This window comes from Oncorhynchus clarkii, chromosome 29, assembly GCF_045791955.1.
Source record: "Oncorhynchus clarkii lewisi isolate Uvic-CL-2024 chromosome 29, UVic_Ocla_1.0, whole genome shotgun sequence".
Classification (NCBI taxonomy): Eukaryota; Metazoa; Chordata; class Actinopteri; order Salmoniformes; family Salmonidae; genus Oncorhynchus; species Oncorhynchus clarkii.
The window spans coordinates 17943041-17955881 of NC_092175.1; the positions used below are offsets into that span (position 1 = coordinate 17943041).

Genomic DNA, 12841 nt, shown 5'->3' on the forward strand with positions numbered 1-12841 from the left:
ATGTTTAGTGTACTACATTGAGTGAGGGCCTGATATTTTAGAACAAGACTAGGTTAAAATTAAATGTAGCACAGACACTGTGAATTTTATGGAATTTCTATAGTATTTGAGACGTGCTTGCTAGGCAAAGGAATGTGGCAATCATACAGTAAATGATCTGAGAGGATGGGATAGAGTTCAGTGAGATCATGCATATCTCCACCAAGCCCTTTGGTAGGTCAGGTCAGAGTTTCAATTTGCACCCAGTTCTTTCAGATCTACTATAGAGAATCTCCGAAATGTCTTGTCATGGGGTCTAATGATTCGGTTGGAAACGTGTCCCATTTCTGCTTGTTGTTCTGCTGAAGAACGTGAACAGCGGTCAGTAGATACCGCTGGTACTGTATGCATGCCACTGGCTGAAAAGTGTCTGCCATGCAGGCCCACAACGGTGTCTTCGAATGGGCATCTTCGCATTGCGCACTAAATTGTTGGTGATTTATTCGTTGATTTTATGTAGTTACGTTAGTTACATTAGTACGCAAAGTTTAGGAATTTCATATAAATTTTTGGATACGTTTAGTCCTATGTAAGTTACATAAATCTTGTTTGTCCAGAATTGAGGCGTTTGAACATCCGGACATCACATTATATGCAAGTCCTCTTTATATAAATCATGTTTTTTATTACTGTAGGCATGTTCGTCTCAACTCTAACTTTATGATGGGGTATTTATTCAAGGCTACAAAAACAGAGGACAATATAACTGATATACAAAAAAAATGAAATTAAATAAAAAATATATAGGCATATAGCCAACAAAGTAGGTCTATATCTAGGCCTGTTATGACTTGTGTATAGTAGTTATACAACATATTCCAGATGAGATAGTCCATAATTAATTGAGAAATCACTAGATTCTATTGACTACTCATGCAGTTCATTTCCTCGCAGCCCCTTTCCCCCACGGCGATTACGCACGAGAGTCGTTAATCGGACGGAAGATGGGAACAGCCGATCTATGGCATAGCCTGCCTTGATGTTTGCTCATTGTGTATGCAGGACTGAACAGGATATAAACTAGCCTCTGTTCACTGTCTACTCTCTGGAGTGTGCAATTAATTGCGTTAACATTAAACGGTGGATTTACTGTAAGAAGCAACAACCCTCAACTTGAACATTTTGTTCTAACCTACAAATTGGCGAACAACAAGCGAAAGTGAATTTGACGCAGAAAAAATCAGATGGAGGCAACATACAAACATTTGCGTAATGTGGATACCAAAGCAGGTGGACGTAAATAACACTGAGTTATTATTTGGAATAGGAATGTACTGTTGCGTCTGTTATTAATATAGGCATATCTTTCCATCAGAGCCCTTTACTTTGTTGGGAATTGAAGAAATGTAAATTACCAGAGATGTGTGTCAATTGACAGCAGAAAAACAGAAGCTCTTCCCTCGGTGCGGTGTTAGAGCACTCCTCTAGATTATCAGGACTTTCCAATTTGCCAAGACACACTACTTTCCTCTCCGTGTGATGTTGCCATTTGCCACAGTGTTCATTTTCACACTTCTGACAGGTAAGACTTGCACTTTACGTTGATGGATGGTGGTTATTAAATAGTTTAATACATTTTTTAGAAATCAGTTTGTACGTGATCTATTTCATTTTAATTGTCACCCATATGTACTTTACTGTAGGCTACTTCACTGGTACTGACAAATGTTTTGTTAAAAGTAAACAATTGATCAACAGATCAAAAATGAATGTAGTGTCCTCTTGACAGTTGGAAACACATTTGAATGAAAAGCTTATTTTATAACATTAGCCCCATACTTTGATGTAGATGCACTCATTCATTTAAAACAACAGTTCCTATTTACATACACAATGAAAAAGAGGATACGGCTTTTTAAAGAGACAGGAACCATGATATCTCAATTTTTTTAGTTTGCATTTACATGGGATGATAATCCTGAAAATAACATGTATTCTATGATGCTTTGAGATACAATTAGGCCAGGGTTTCCCAAAGTCGGTTCTGCGGCCACCTCTGGGTGTACGTTTTGTTTATTGCCCTAGCACTACACAGCGGATTCAAATAACTAAATCATCATCAAGCTTTGATGATTTTAATCAGCTGTGTAGTGCTAGGGCAAAAACTCTGCCGTAGGCCAATGTTTGCTAGAAAGTAGTCTGGCATGACTACTGTTTATTAATTTTGACTAAGTTGCTTAATTTCCCTTGCTTCACTGAGAGCCCAACTAGCACATTTGGTTCCATGGAAGTTGTGGGAATGTATGTTTTTGGTTTCACCTTGTTTGTGGGAACGAAGCCATGCGTTTTCTCACTGGTAAAACAGGACATTTTTTAAATGTTCTGAGAATAGAAGTGAAAATGTAACCTGTTCTTAGGTTGCAGGGAGGTTCTGAGAACGTCTTACTCTGGTTCCTTGAAAGTTTTCCTCTGAGGTTTTATTAATGCTCTGAGAATGGAAAATATAGGTTATTTGGAGATTTTTTTAAATAACTTCCTTAAAACGTTCACAGAAAGGACACATGGAAATGTATTTCCTGAGGCATTAATCATGCAAACACATTATTTTATTGTCTCTTTCATTGTGACACGGCATCAGTGAGATTCAAACCTATAATCTTCTGTTCTCCATCCATGGAATTAGTCCACTGCGCCACCAGGATGGAGCTAGCATGCCATGTGTAAAAAAATAAAAAAAATAAAAAATAAAAATGTTCCTTTTAGTCTATTCAAATAGACCCCATTTCAAAGGAAACAAGCATTTCTGTTTATCATTTTTAATACATTTGCAAAACTTTCTACAAACCTGTTTTCGCTTAGGCGTTATGGGGTATTGTGTGTAGATTGATGAGGGGGAAAAACTAATTTAATACATTTTGGAATAAGGCGTAACAAAATGTAACGTAACAAAATGTGAAAAAAGGGAAGGGGTCTGAATCATTTCCGAATGCACTGTATCCTTAAGGTCCCTCAGTCGCGCAGCGAATTTCAAACACAAATTCAACCACAAAGACCAGGGAGGGTTTCCAATACCTAGCAATGAAGGGCACCTATTGGTAGACGGATCAAAATAAAAAAGCAGACATTGAATATCCCTTTGAGCATGGTGAAGATATTAATTACACTTTGAAAGGTGTATCAATACACAGTCACTGCAATGATACTGGCATCTTTCCTAATTCAGCTGCCAGAGAGTAAAGAAATCGCTTAGGGATTTCACCATGAGGCCAATGGTGACTTTAAAACAGTTACAGACTTTCATGGTTGTGATAGGAGAAAACTGAGGATAGATTAACAACATTGTAGGTACTTAATTATCAGGTAGAACAGAAAACCAGTATGCTCCGGACCTCGTAGGGTAAGAGTTAATTACCCCTGCCCTATATAGTGCACTACTTATGACCACAATACTAACCTAATTGACAGAGTGAAAAGAAGGAAGCCTGTACATAAAAAAAATATTTCAAAACATGTATCCTGTTTGCAACAAGGCACTAAAGTAATGCTGCAAAAAATGTGGCAAAGTAATTAAGGTTTTGTTCTAAAGTGTTTTGTTTGGAGCAAATCCAAAACAGCACATTACTGAGTACCACTCTTCATATTTTCAAGCATAGTGGTGGCTGCATCATGTTATGGGTATGCTTGGAATCGTTAAGGATTGGCATGTTTTTCAGAATAAAAAAAGAAATGGACAGGCAGAGGAAAACTTGGTTTATTCTGCTTTCCACCAGACACTGAGATTAATTCACCTTTCAGCAGGATAATAACTTAAAACACAAGGCCAAATCTACACTGGAGTTGCTTACCAAGATGACAGTGAATATTCAGAGTTACAGTTTTTACTTAAATCTGCTTGAAAATCTATTGAAAGGCCTAAAAATGGTTGTCTGACAATGATCAACAACCAATTTGACAGAGCTTGAAGACCTTCGAAAAGAATAATGGGCAAATGTTGCACAATCCAGGTGTGGAAAGCTCCCATTAAGATTTACTCAGAATGAGTCACAGCTGTAATCACTGCCAAAGGTGCTTCTACACAAAACTGACTCAGTGGTGTGAATACTTATGTACAGTAAATTAGATATTTCTGTATTTCATTTTCAAAAGATTTCCTAAAAACATTTTTTCAGTTTTTCATTATGGGGTATTGTGTAGATGGGTGAGAATTTTCTTTATTTTGAATTCAGAGTGTAACACAACCAAATTTGGAATAAGTCAAGGGGTATAAACACTTTCTGAAGGCACTGTAAATACAGTGGGGCAAAAAAGTATTTAGTCAGCCACCAAGCAAGTTCTGCCACTTAAAAAGATGAGAGGCCTGTAATTTTCATCATAGGTACACTTCAACTATGACAGACAAAATGAGAAAAAACATCCAGAAAATCACATTGTTGGATTTTTTATGCATTTATTTGCAAATTATGGTGGAAAATAAGTATTTGTTCACCTACAAACAAGAAAAATTTCTGGCTCTCACAAACCTGTAACTTCTTCTTTAAGAGGCTCCTCTGTCCTCCACTCGTTACCTGTATTAATGGCACCTGTTTGAACTTGTTACCAGTATAAAAGACACCTGTCCACAACCTTAAACAGTCACACTCCAAACTCCACTATGGCCAAGATCAAAGAACTGCCTAAGGACACCAGAAACAAAATTGTAGACCTGCACCAGGCTGGGAAGACTGAATCTGCAATAGGTAAGCAGCTTGGTTTGAAGAAATCAACTGTGGGAGCAATTATTAGGAAATGGAAGACATACAAGACCACTGATAATCTCCCTCGATCTGGGGCTCCACGCAAGATCTCACCCCGTGGGGTCAAAATGATCACAAGAACGGTGAGCAAAAATCCCAGAACCACACGGGGGGACCTAGTGAATGACCTGCAGAGAGCTGGGACCAAAGTAACAAAGCCTGCCATCAGTAACACACTACGCCGCCAGGGACTCAAATCCTGCAGTGCCAACTTTTTGGTAAAAACTCAACTCGTCGTGTTTGGAGGACAAAGAATGCTGAGTTGCATCCAAAGAACACCATACCTACTGTGAAGCATGGGGGTGGAAACATCATGCTTTGGGGCTGTTTTTCTGCAAAAGGACCAGGACGACTCATCCGTGTAAAGGAAAGAATGAATGGGGCCATGTATCGTGAGATTTTGAGTGAAAACCTCCTTCCATCAGCAAGGGCATTGAAGATGAAACGTTGCTGGCTCTTTCAGCATGACAATGATCCCAAACACACCTTCTGGGCAACGAAGCAGTGGATTCGTATGAAGCATTTCAAGGTCCTGGAGTGGCCTAGCCAGTCTCCAGATCTCAACCCATGGAAAATCTTTGGAGGGAGTTGAAAGTCCGTGTTGCCCAGCAACAGCCCCAAAACATCACTGCTCTAGAGGAGAACTGCATGGAGGAATGGGCCAAAATACCAGCAACAGTGTGTGAAAACCTTGTGAAGACTTACAGAAAACGTTTGACCACTTGTCATTGCCAACAAAGCGTATATAACAAAGTATTGAGATAAACTTTTGTTATTGACCAAATACTTATTTTCCACCATAATTTGCAAATAAATTCATTAAAAATCCTACAATGTGATTTTCTGGATTTTTTTTCTCATTTTGTCTGTCATAGTTGAAGTGTACCTATGATGAAAATTACAGGCCACTCTCATCTTTTTAAGTGGGAGAACTTGCACAATTGGTGGCTGACTAAATACTTTTTTGCCCCACTGCAACGCTCAATGTATTAACTGTAAACATTAACTCTGTAACCCATTACAGTTATAACACTAGGGCAGAAGCGCAGTGGTCAGCTTACCTGCTCCAAAGATGAGATCAACAACAATCTCCGCAGCACGTACAGTGACGCGATCAGAGAGCAAGATCTGGAGCACTGCAAAGCCTTGATAGTTCCACTAATACCAACCACAGAGTTCAACGAGATGCCCAGTTGGAAGGAGGTATAAGAGGTTGTCAAGAGGGCAAGAGCTAGCTCAGCCCCTGGAATGAGTGGTGTGCCCTACAAGTTCTACAAACACTGCCCATAGCTACTACACCAGCTCTAGAGAATCCTGAAGGCCTTCTGGAGAAGGGGCAAAGTCACTCAACTGTGGAGATGTGCAGACGGAGTATGGATTCCTAAGGAGGAGAACTCAAAGAACATAAACCAGTTCAGAACCATCTCACTGCTGTGTTGAAGGAAATATATTCTTCAGAATTGTGTCCAGGCATCTGACAGACTACTTCCTGAAAAACTCCTACATCGACACATCAATCCAGAAAGGAGGGATTCCGAAGGTGTCAGGGTGCCTGGAGCACACAAGCATGGTCACGCAGCTAATCAGAGAAGCCCGGGAGAACAGAGGAGCTGTACTGTGGCTGAACCTCACAAACGCTTATAGCTCCATACCCCACAAGCTGTTTGAAGTGGCTCTAGTTCAGCACCACATCCCAGGCTGGACTACTACAACAGTTTCAGTCCACAGCATTGGAATGGCACAGGCTTGAGAAAGGAATCATCACTGGCTGCACCATTTCAGTGATCCTGTTTGCCCTTGCCATGATCATGCTGGTGACGTCAGCAGAGGTGGAATGTAGACACCCGCTGACCAAGTCTGCCACGCGACAACCTCCTATCAGAGCCTTCATGGACGACCGGTCTGTGACAAGAACATCTCTCCCCTGTAGTAGGTGGAATCTGAAGGGGTTGCAGAAGCATGTCACCTGGGCACGGATGATCTTTAAGCCAGCAAATCTAGATCCCTGGTGGTGGAGAGGGAAGACAGTGGACAGGTTCCGCTTTGTCATTCAAGACAAACATATCTCATCCGTCACAGAGAATCCAGTGAAGCGTCTCGGTAAGATGTTTGACAGCAGCCTGAGGAATACAGCATCCATCAAGATAGCCAACCAGGAGCTGGAAGCGTGATTGTACCAACATGGTGTCACGGCCGTCGAACGAAGTAGTCTAAAGTGCAGCGTGGTGAGCGTACATTTTCCTTTTATTTCAAATGTCACCAACTGAAGACACAACCGTGAAGCTTACAGGGCTGTAGTGCCACTAACAAATGTCAACTACCCACAAATACAACAGGGAAAGAAGGCTGCAGAGACAACGATAGACAGCTGTCCCTGATTGAAAACCATACCCGGCCAAAACATAGAAGCACAAAAACCTAGAAAACAAAACATAGAATGCCCACCCAAATCACACCCTGACCAAACCAAAATAGAGACATACAGTGCCTTGCGAAAGTATTCGGCCCCCTTGAACTTTGCGACCTTTTGCCACATTTCAGGCTTCAAACATAAAGATATAAAACTGTATTTTTTTTGTGAAGAATCAACAACAAGTGGGACACAATCATGAAGTGGAACGACATTTATTGGATATTTCAAACTTTTTTAACAAATCAAAAACTGAAAAATTGGGCGTGCAAAATTATTCAGCTCCTTTACTTTCAGTGCAGCAAACTCTCTCCAGAAGTTCAGTGAGGATCTCTGAATGATCCAATGTTGACCTAAATGACTAATGATGATAAATACAATCCACCTGTGTGTAATCAAGTCTCCGTATAAATGCACCTGCACTGTGATAGTCTCAGAGGTCCGTTAAAAGCGCAGAGAGCATCATGAAGAACAAGGAACACACCAGGCAGGTCCGAGATACTGTTGTGAAGAAGTTTAAAGCCGGATTTGGATACAAAGATTTCCCAAGCTTTAAACATCCCAAGGAGCACTGTGCAAGCGATAATATTGAAATGGAAGGAGTATCAGACCACTGCAAATCTACCAAGACCTGGCCGTCCCTCTAAACTTTCAGCTCATACAAGGAGAAGACTGATCAGAGATGCAGCCAAGAGGCCCATGATCACTCTGGATGAACTGCAGAGATCTACAGCTGAGGTGGGAGACTCTGTCCATAGGACAACAATCAGTCGTATATTGCACAAATCTGGCCTTTATGGAAGAGTGGCAAGAAGAAAGCCATTTCTTAAAGATATCCATAAAAAGTGTCGTTTAAAGTTTGCCACAAGCCACCTGGGAGACACACCAAACATGTGGAAGAAGGTGCTCTGGTCAGATGAAACCAAAATTGAACTTTTTGGCAACAATGCAAAACGTCATCTTTGGCGTAAAAGCAACACAGCTCATCACACTGAACACACCATCCCCACTGTCAAACATGGTGGTGGCAGCATCATGGTTTGGGCCTGCTTTTATTCAGCAGGGACAGGGAAGATGGTTAAAATTGATGGGAAGATGGATGGAGCCAAATACAGGACAATTCTGGGAGAAAACCTGATGGAGTCTGCAAAAGACCTGAGACTGGGACGGAGATTTGTCTTCCAACAAGACAATGATCCAAAACATAAAGCAAAATCTACAATGGAATGGTTCAAAAATAAACATATCCAGCTGTTAGAATGGCCAAGTCAAAGTCCAGACCTGAATCCAATCGAGAATCTGTGGAAAGAACTGAAAACTGCTGTTCACAAATGCTCTCCATCCAACCTCACTGAGCTCGAGCTGTTTTGCAAGGAGAAATGGGAAAAAATGTCAGTCTCTCGATGTGCAAAACTGATAGAGATATACCCCAAGCGACTTACAGCTGTAATCGCAGCAAAAGGTGGCGCTACAAAGTATTAACTTAAGGGGGCTGAATAATTTTGCACGCCCAATTTTTCAGTTTTTGATTTGTTAAAAAAGTTTGAAATATCCAATAAATGTCGTTCCACTTCATGATTGTGTCCCACTTGTTGTTGATTCTTCACAAAAAAATACAGTTTTATATCTTTATGTTTGAAGCCTGAAATGTGGCAAAAGGTCGCAAAGTTCAAGGGGGCCGAATACTTTCGCAAGGCACTGTATAAAGGCTCTCTCAGGTCAGGGCGTGATTCATGGTGTCCTCCCACAGATCCTCTGGCCCCTGCTGGTCCTGATCTTACAGTCAAGAGGTTCGAGAGGGTCAGCAGCTACCTCCACAAATGGCTGGAATTACCTCAAAGCCTGAGCAACATTGCCCTGTACGATCAGAAGAAAAAAACTGTAGTTACCCATCATCAGTATACCACCCTGCATCCCACTGCTGGCTTACTTCTGAAGCTAAGCAGGGTTGGTCCTGGTCAATCCCTGGAAGGGAGACCAGATGCTGCTGGAAGTGGTGATGGAGAGCCAGTAGGACGCAGTCATTTCTCTGGTCAAAAAATAAATATCCCAATGCCCCAGGCCAGTGATTTGAGACATTGCCTTGTGTATGGTGTTGTCTTTCGGATGGGATGTTAAACTGGTGTCCTGACTCTCTGTGGTCACTAAACAGCCCATGGCACTTATTGTAAGAGTCTGGGTGTTAACGCTGGTGTCCTGGCTAAATTCCCAATCTTGCCCTCATACCATCCCCAGCTTACAATTGGCTCCCTCTCCCCTGTAACTATTCCCCAGGTTGTTGCTGTAAATGAGAATGTGTTCTCAGTCAAATTACCTGGTAAAATAAGGGTTTAAATAAAATCAGCAGCCTAAATGCCAGCCAAGTGACCCAAAAATCTTCTGTTCTGCTGGGGCAATGTTAATTCACCATCATGTCCTCTGTGCCTGAAGAGAGAAATCCTTGAGCACATCCTCAGCTGCTGCTCAAAAGCCTTAGGTGAGGGTTTCTACTGCTGGTGCCACAACCAGGTGCTCAAAGCCTTAGCGGATACTATCTGCAGTGGAATCAGCTACTGCAAGCGCCTCTGATCAACGAAGCAGGCAATTGTATTTGTCAGAGGTGGGTAAAAGCCAGCTACCAGAACCTCTTCTTTCAACAGCTCCAGACTAGGAAAGCAGCTCAGACGACACTGAGGCCAGACATTGTGCTGCTTTCCGAAACCTCCAAGCAGGTTATCTTACTGGAGCTCACTGTCCCTTTGGAGAACTGCGTTGAGGAGGTCAATGACAGAAGGAGGGTGAAGTGCAAGGACCTGGTGGAGCAGTGGCACAGGCAGGGGTGGAGATCAAGGTGTGAGCCTGTTGAAGTGGGCTGCAGAGGGTTCGCAGGTCAATCCCTATACAGGTCCTATAGCCTACTGGGTATCACAGGGGCCAACAAGAGGAAGGCTGTCAAGACCACCACAGAGGCATCACTGATCATGTGTCCAAGTGCATCGCAAGATGTGTTTTTCAAAAAGAGAACATGACTTTAAATATAGAACATGAAGAAAACTGTAGGAAACGTTACGCTGAAGTACTGAAATTCCCACAGAAGCACATTGTTTCTTAACTATTTGAGAACATTCCAATGTCAAACAGTTGGAGAACATTCCTAGAACATTACCAAAAATGTAATTAAATATAACTTTGTTTTGAACTTTCAGGAAACATTGTGTAAAAATAATGAAATACCAAGAAAATAACGTTTTTTGTCAAGTTCCTTAAATGTGCTGAGAATGTTCCAAAGCCGAGCAACTATCCTGCCCCATTACCAGAAAGTTGTGGGAAGGTTGTATGCAATATAACCATAAGACAACCATGCTCTCACCAAGCTCTAAGAAACATGAGGTTCTCAGAACGTTATGTGCTAGCCAGGATGCTAGTAAACTTGTCATTTTCAGTATTTATGAGGAACTAAAATGTTGAGATCTCCCTCTATCTACTAATGAAAAGCACTCAAGGAAAGATGGATCAACAGTCTCAATTACTGTACCATAGAGTGGATCAGGAATGTCAAACTAATTTTGCCCCGAGGGCCGCACTGTATGATTGTAGGTACATTATTATTTCTACACAGTTTCCATTTGATTGGACCCCCACTGGCCCGCTGGCCATATGTTTGATACCCCTGGAGTAGATGAATGATGTGCATTGCACTAAACCCTCAACCACACGTTGGATGCAGTATGCTTGAACCACCTTGTTTGAACAGTACCACTATTCCAACCACAGGTCCAAGTTGAATCATTATGGTGTGGTGCGATCACACATGGTGGTGGTGTAGGTTTTTGTAGACATGATTTGTTCACTAGGCATGTGTGTTTTCAGGTCTGTTTGGCCAGAGGATGAGGTGCCAGAGTGAAAATCAAGCCAAGCTGTTTGTCTTCTGTTGATAAAGATTTCAGACGTGTGTGTGTGTGTGTGTGTGTGTGTGTGTTGTGCTGTCTCATCCTACGAGGGTGGGCCTTGCTGTGCCACTGTGCTCTTCACGTTTGTATTAAAATGATAGAGCTCAGTCTTTGGATGTCCTCCCTGCTTGGACATGAATATGCATGCATTATTATCTTCCATTGCTGTGCACTCATTAAGATATCCAAGCTGTGCCTAAACACAGGTCTAGCCTGTAGAAAGATTAAAACATCAGGAAGTATTCATATTTGCTTAGTGCACAATTTCACCTCATGACCCTCTATTACCCCAGTTTATCCTTGGAAATTAAAATGTGATTTTGATTGACCCTCTTTCGTAAGAGAAAGGTCACATAGGTTGAGGCATGAAGGGCAGCACAACCCTTCCATTTCCCAACAACAATTGAACAGAGACTGCTTACTCTCCTCTAACAAAATGCTAATGATTTTGCAATGTGTTCATTAATATTTTGCATGTGTGATCGGTGATTGGCTGCTTTTTTTCATGGTGAAATCTCTGAGCAGGTTCCTTCCACTCCAGCAACTGGGTTAGGAATGACTCTTATATCTTTGTAGTGACTGGGTGTGTTGATACACCATCCAAAGTGTAATTAATAACTTCACCATGCTCACAGGGATATTCAATGTCAGCTACTTTTTTTTACCCATCTACCAAAAGGTGCCCTTCTTTGCTAGGCATTTCTTTTGGCCCATAGACACGCATTGAATAACATTCATCAATGTCAAAAAAAATGAATCATAAGAAACAAGATTTTGAAGTGTCTGTCCTAAATGTAGGCGATATCAAAAGAACTCTGGATATATTTAGTATACTTTTTTGCACTAATTTAACCTCTTTTTTTGGTGTAGGCATGAAACTATCATCATACTTCAATTCATTTTTTTAAACCGTTACTTTTAGACGAGTCCTGTGACACTTGTGTGGGTTGTAGAGCAAATCGGTGAACACCATCATGTGAAAGTCTCCCCTTTCCACAGAGTGATCATAATGTTTTTTTTAGGTGAAACCGTTCAGACGCTACAGATGATTACATGAGAAGCTGACATATGGAATTGTTTTAAGATGGTCATACTATGGATCATTAAGCTATTTGATTTTGAATTTTAGGACCCCTTTAGGTATAAACATTGTACATTGTAGAATAATAGTGAAGACATCAAAACATCAAAATAACACAAATGGAATCATGTAGTAACCAAAAAAAGTGTTAAATAAATAAAAATATATTTTATATTTGAGATTCTTTAAAGTAGCCACCCTTTGCCTTGACGACAGCTTTACGCACTCTTGTCATTCTCTCAACCAGCTTCATGAGGAATGCTTTTCCAACAGTCTTGAAGGAGTTCCCACATATGCGGAGGGCATGTTGGCTCCTTTTCTTCACTCTATGGTCCAACTCATCCCAAACCATCTCAATTGGGTTGAGGACGGGTGGTTATGGAGGCCACGTCATCTGATGCAGCACTCCATCACTCTGCTTGGTCAAATAGACCTTACACAGTCTGGAAGTGTGTTTTGGGTCATTGTCCTGTTGGGAAAAAAAAATATAGTCCCACTTAGCGCAAACCAGATGGGATGGCGTATCGCTGCAGAATGCTGTGGTAGACATGCTGGTTAAGAGTGTCTTGAATTCTAAATAAATCACAGACCGTATCACCAGCAAAGCACCCCCACATCATCACACCTCCTCCATGCTTCACGTGGGAAC

General features: G+C 41.4%; 1 protein-coding gene across 1 annotated transcript in view; it reads left to right on the forward strand.

Annotated features, from left to right (window-relative positions):
* The first annotated feature begins 1031 nt into the window (after nt 1-1031).
* The window catches only part of LOC139388661 (transmembrane protein 132D-like), a 47165-nt gene continuing 35355 nt past the window's right edge, over nt 1032-12841 (forward strand). Inside the window, exon 1 of the mRNA XM_071135476.1 lies at nt 1032-1561. Coding sequence (XP_070991577.1) covers nt 1519-1561 — 43 coding nt within the window. The 5' untranslated portion in view covers nt 1032-1518. The remainder of the gene's footprint in view (nt 1562-12841) is intronic.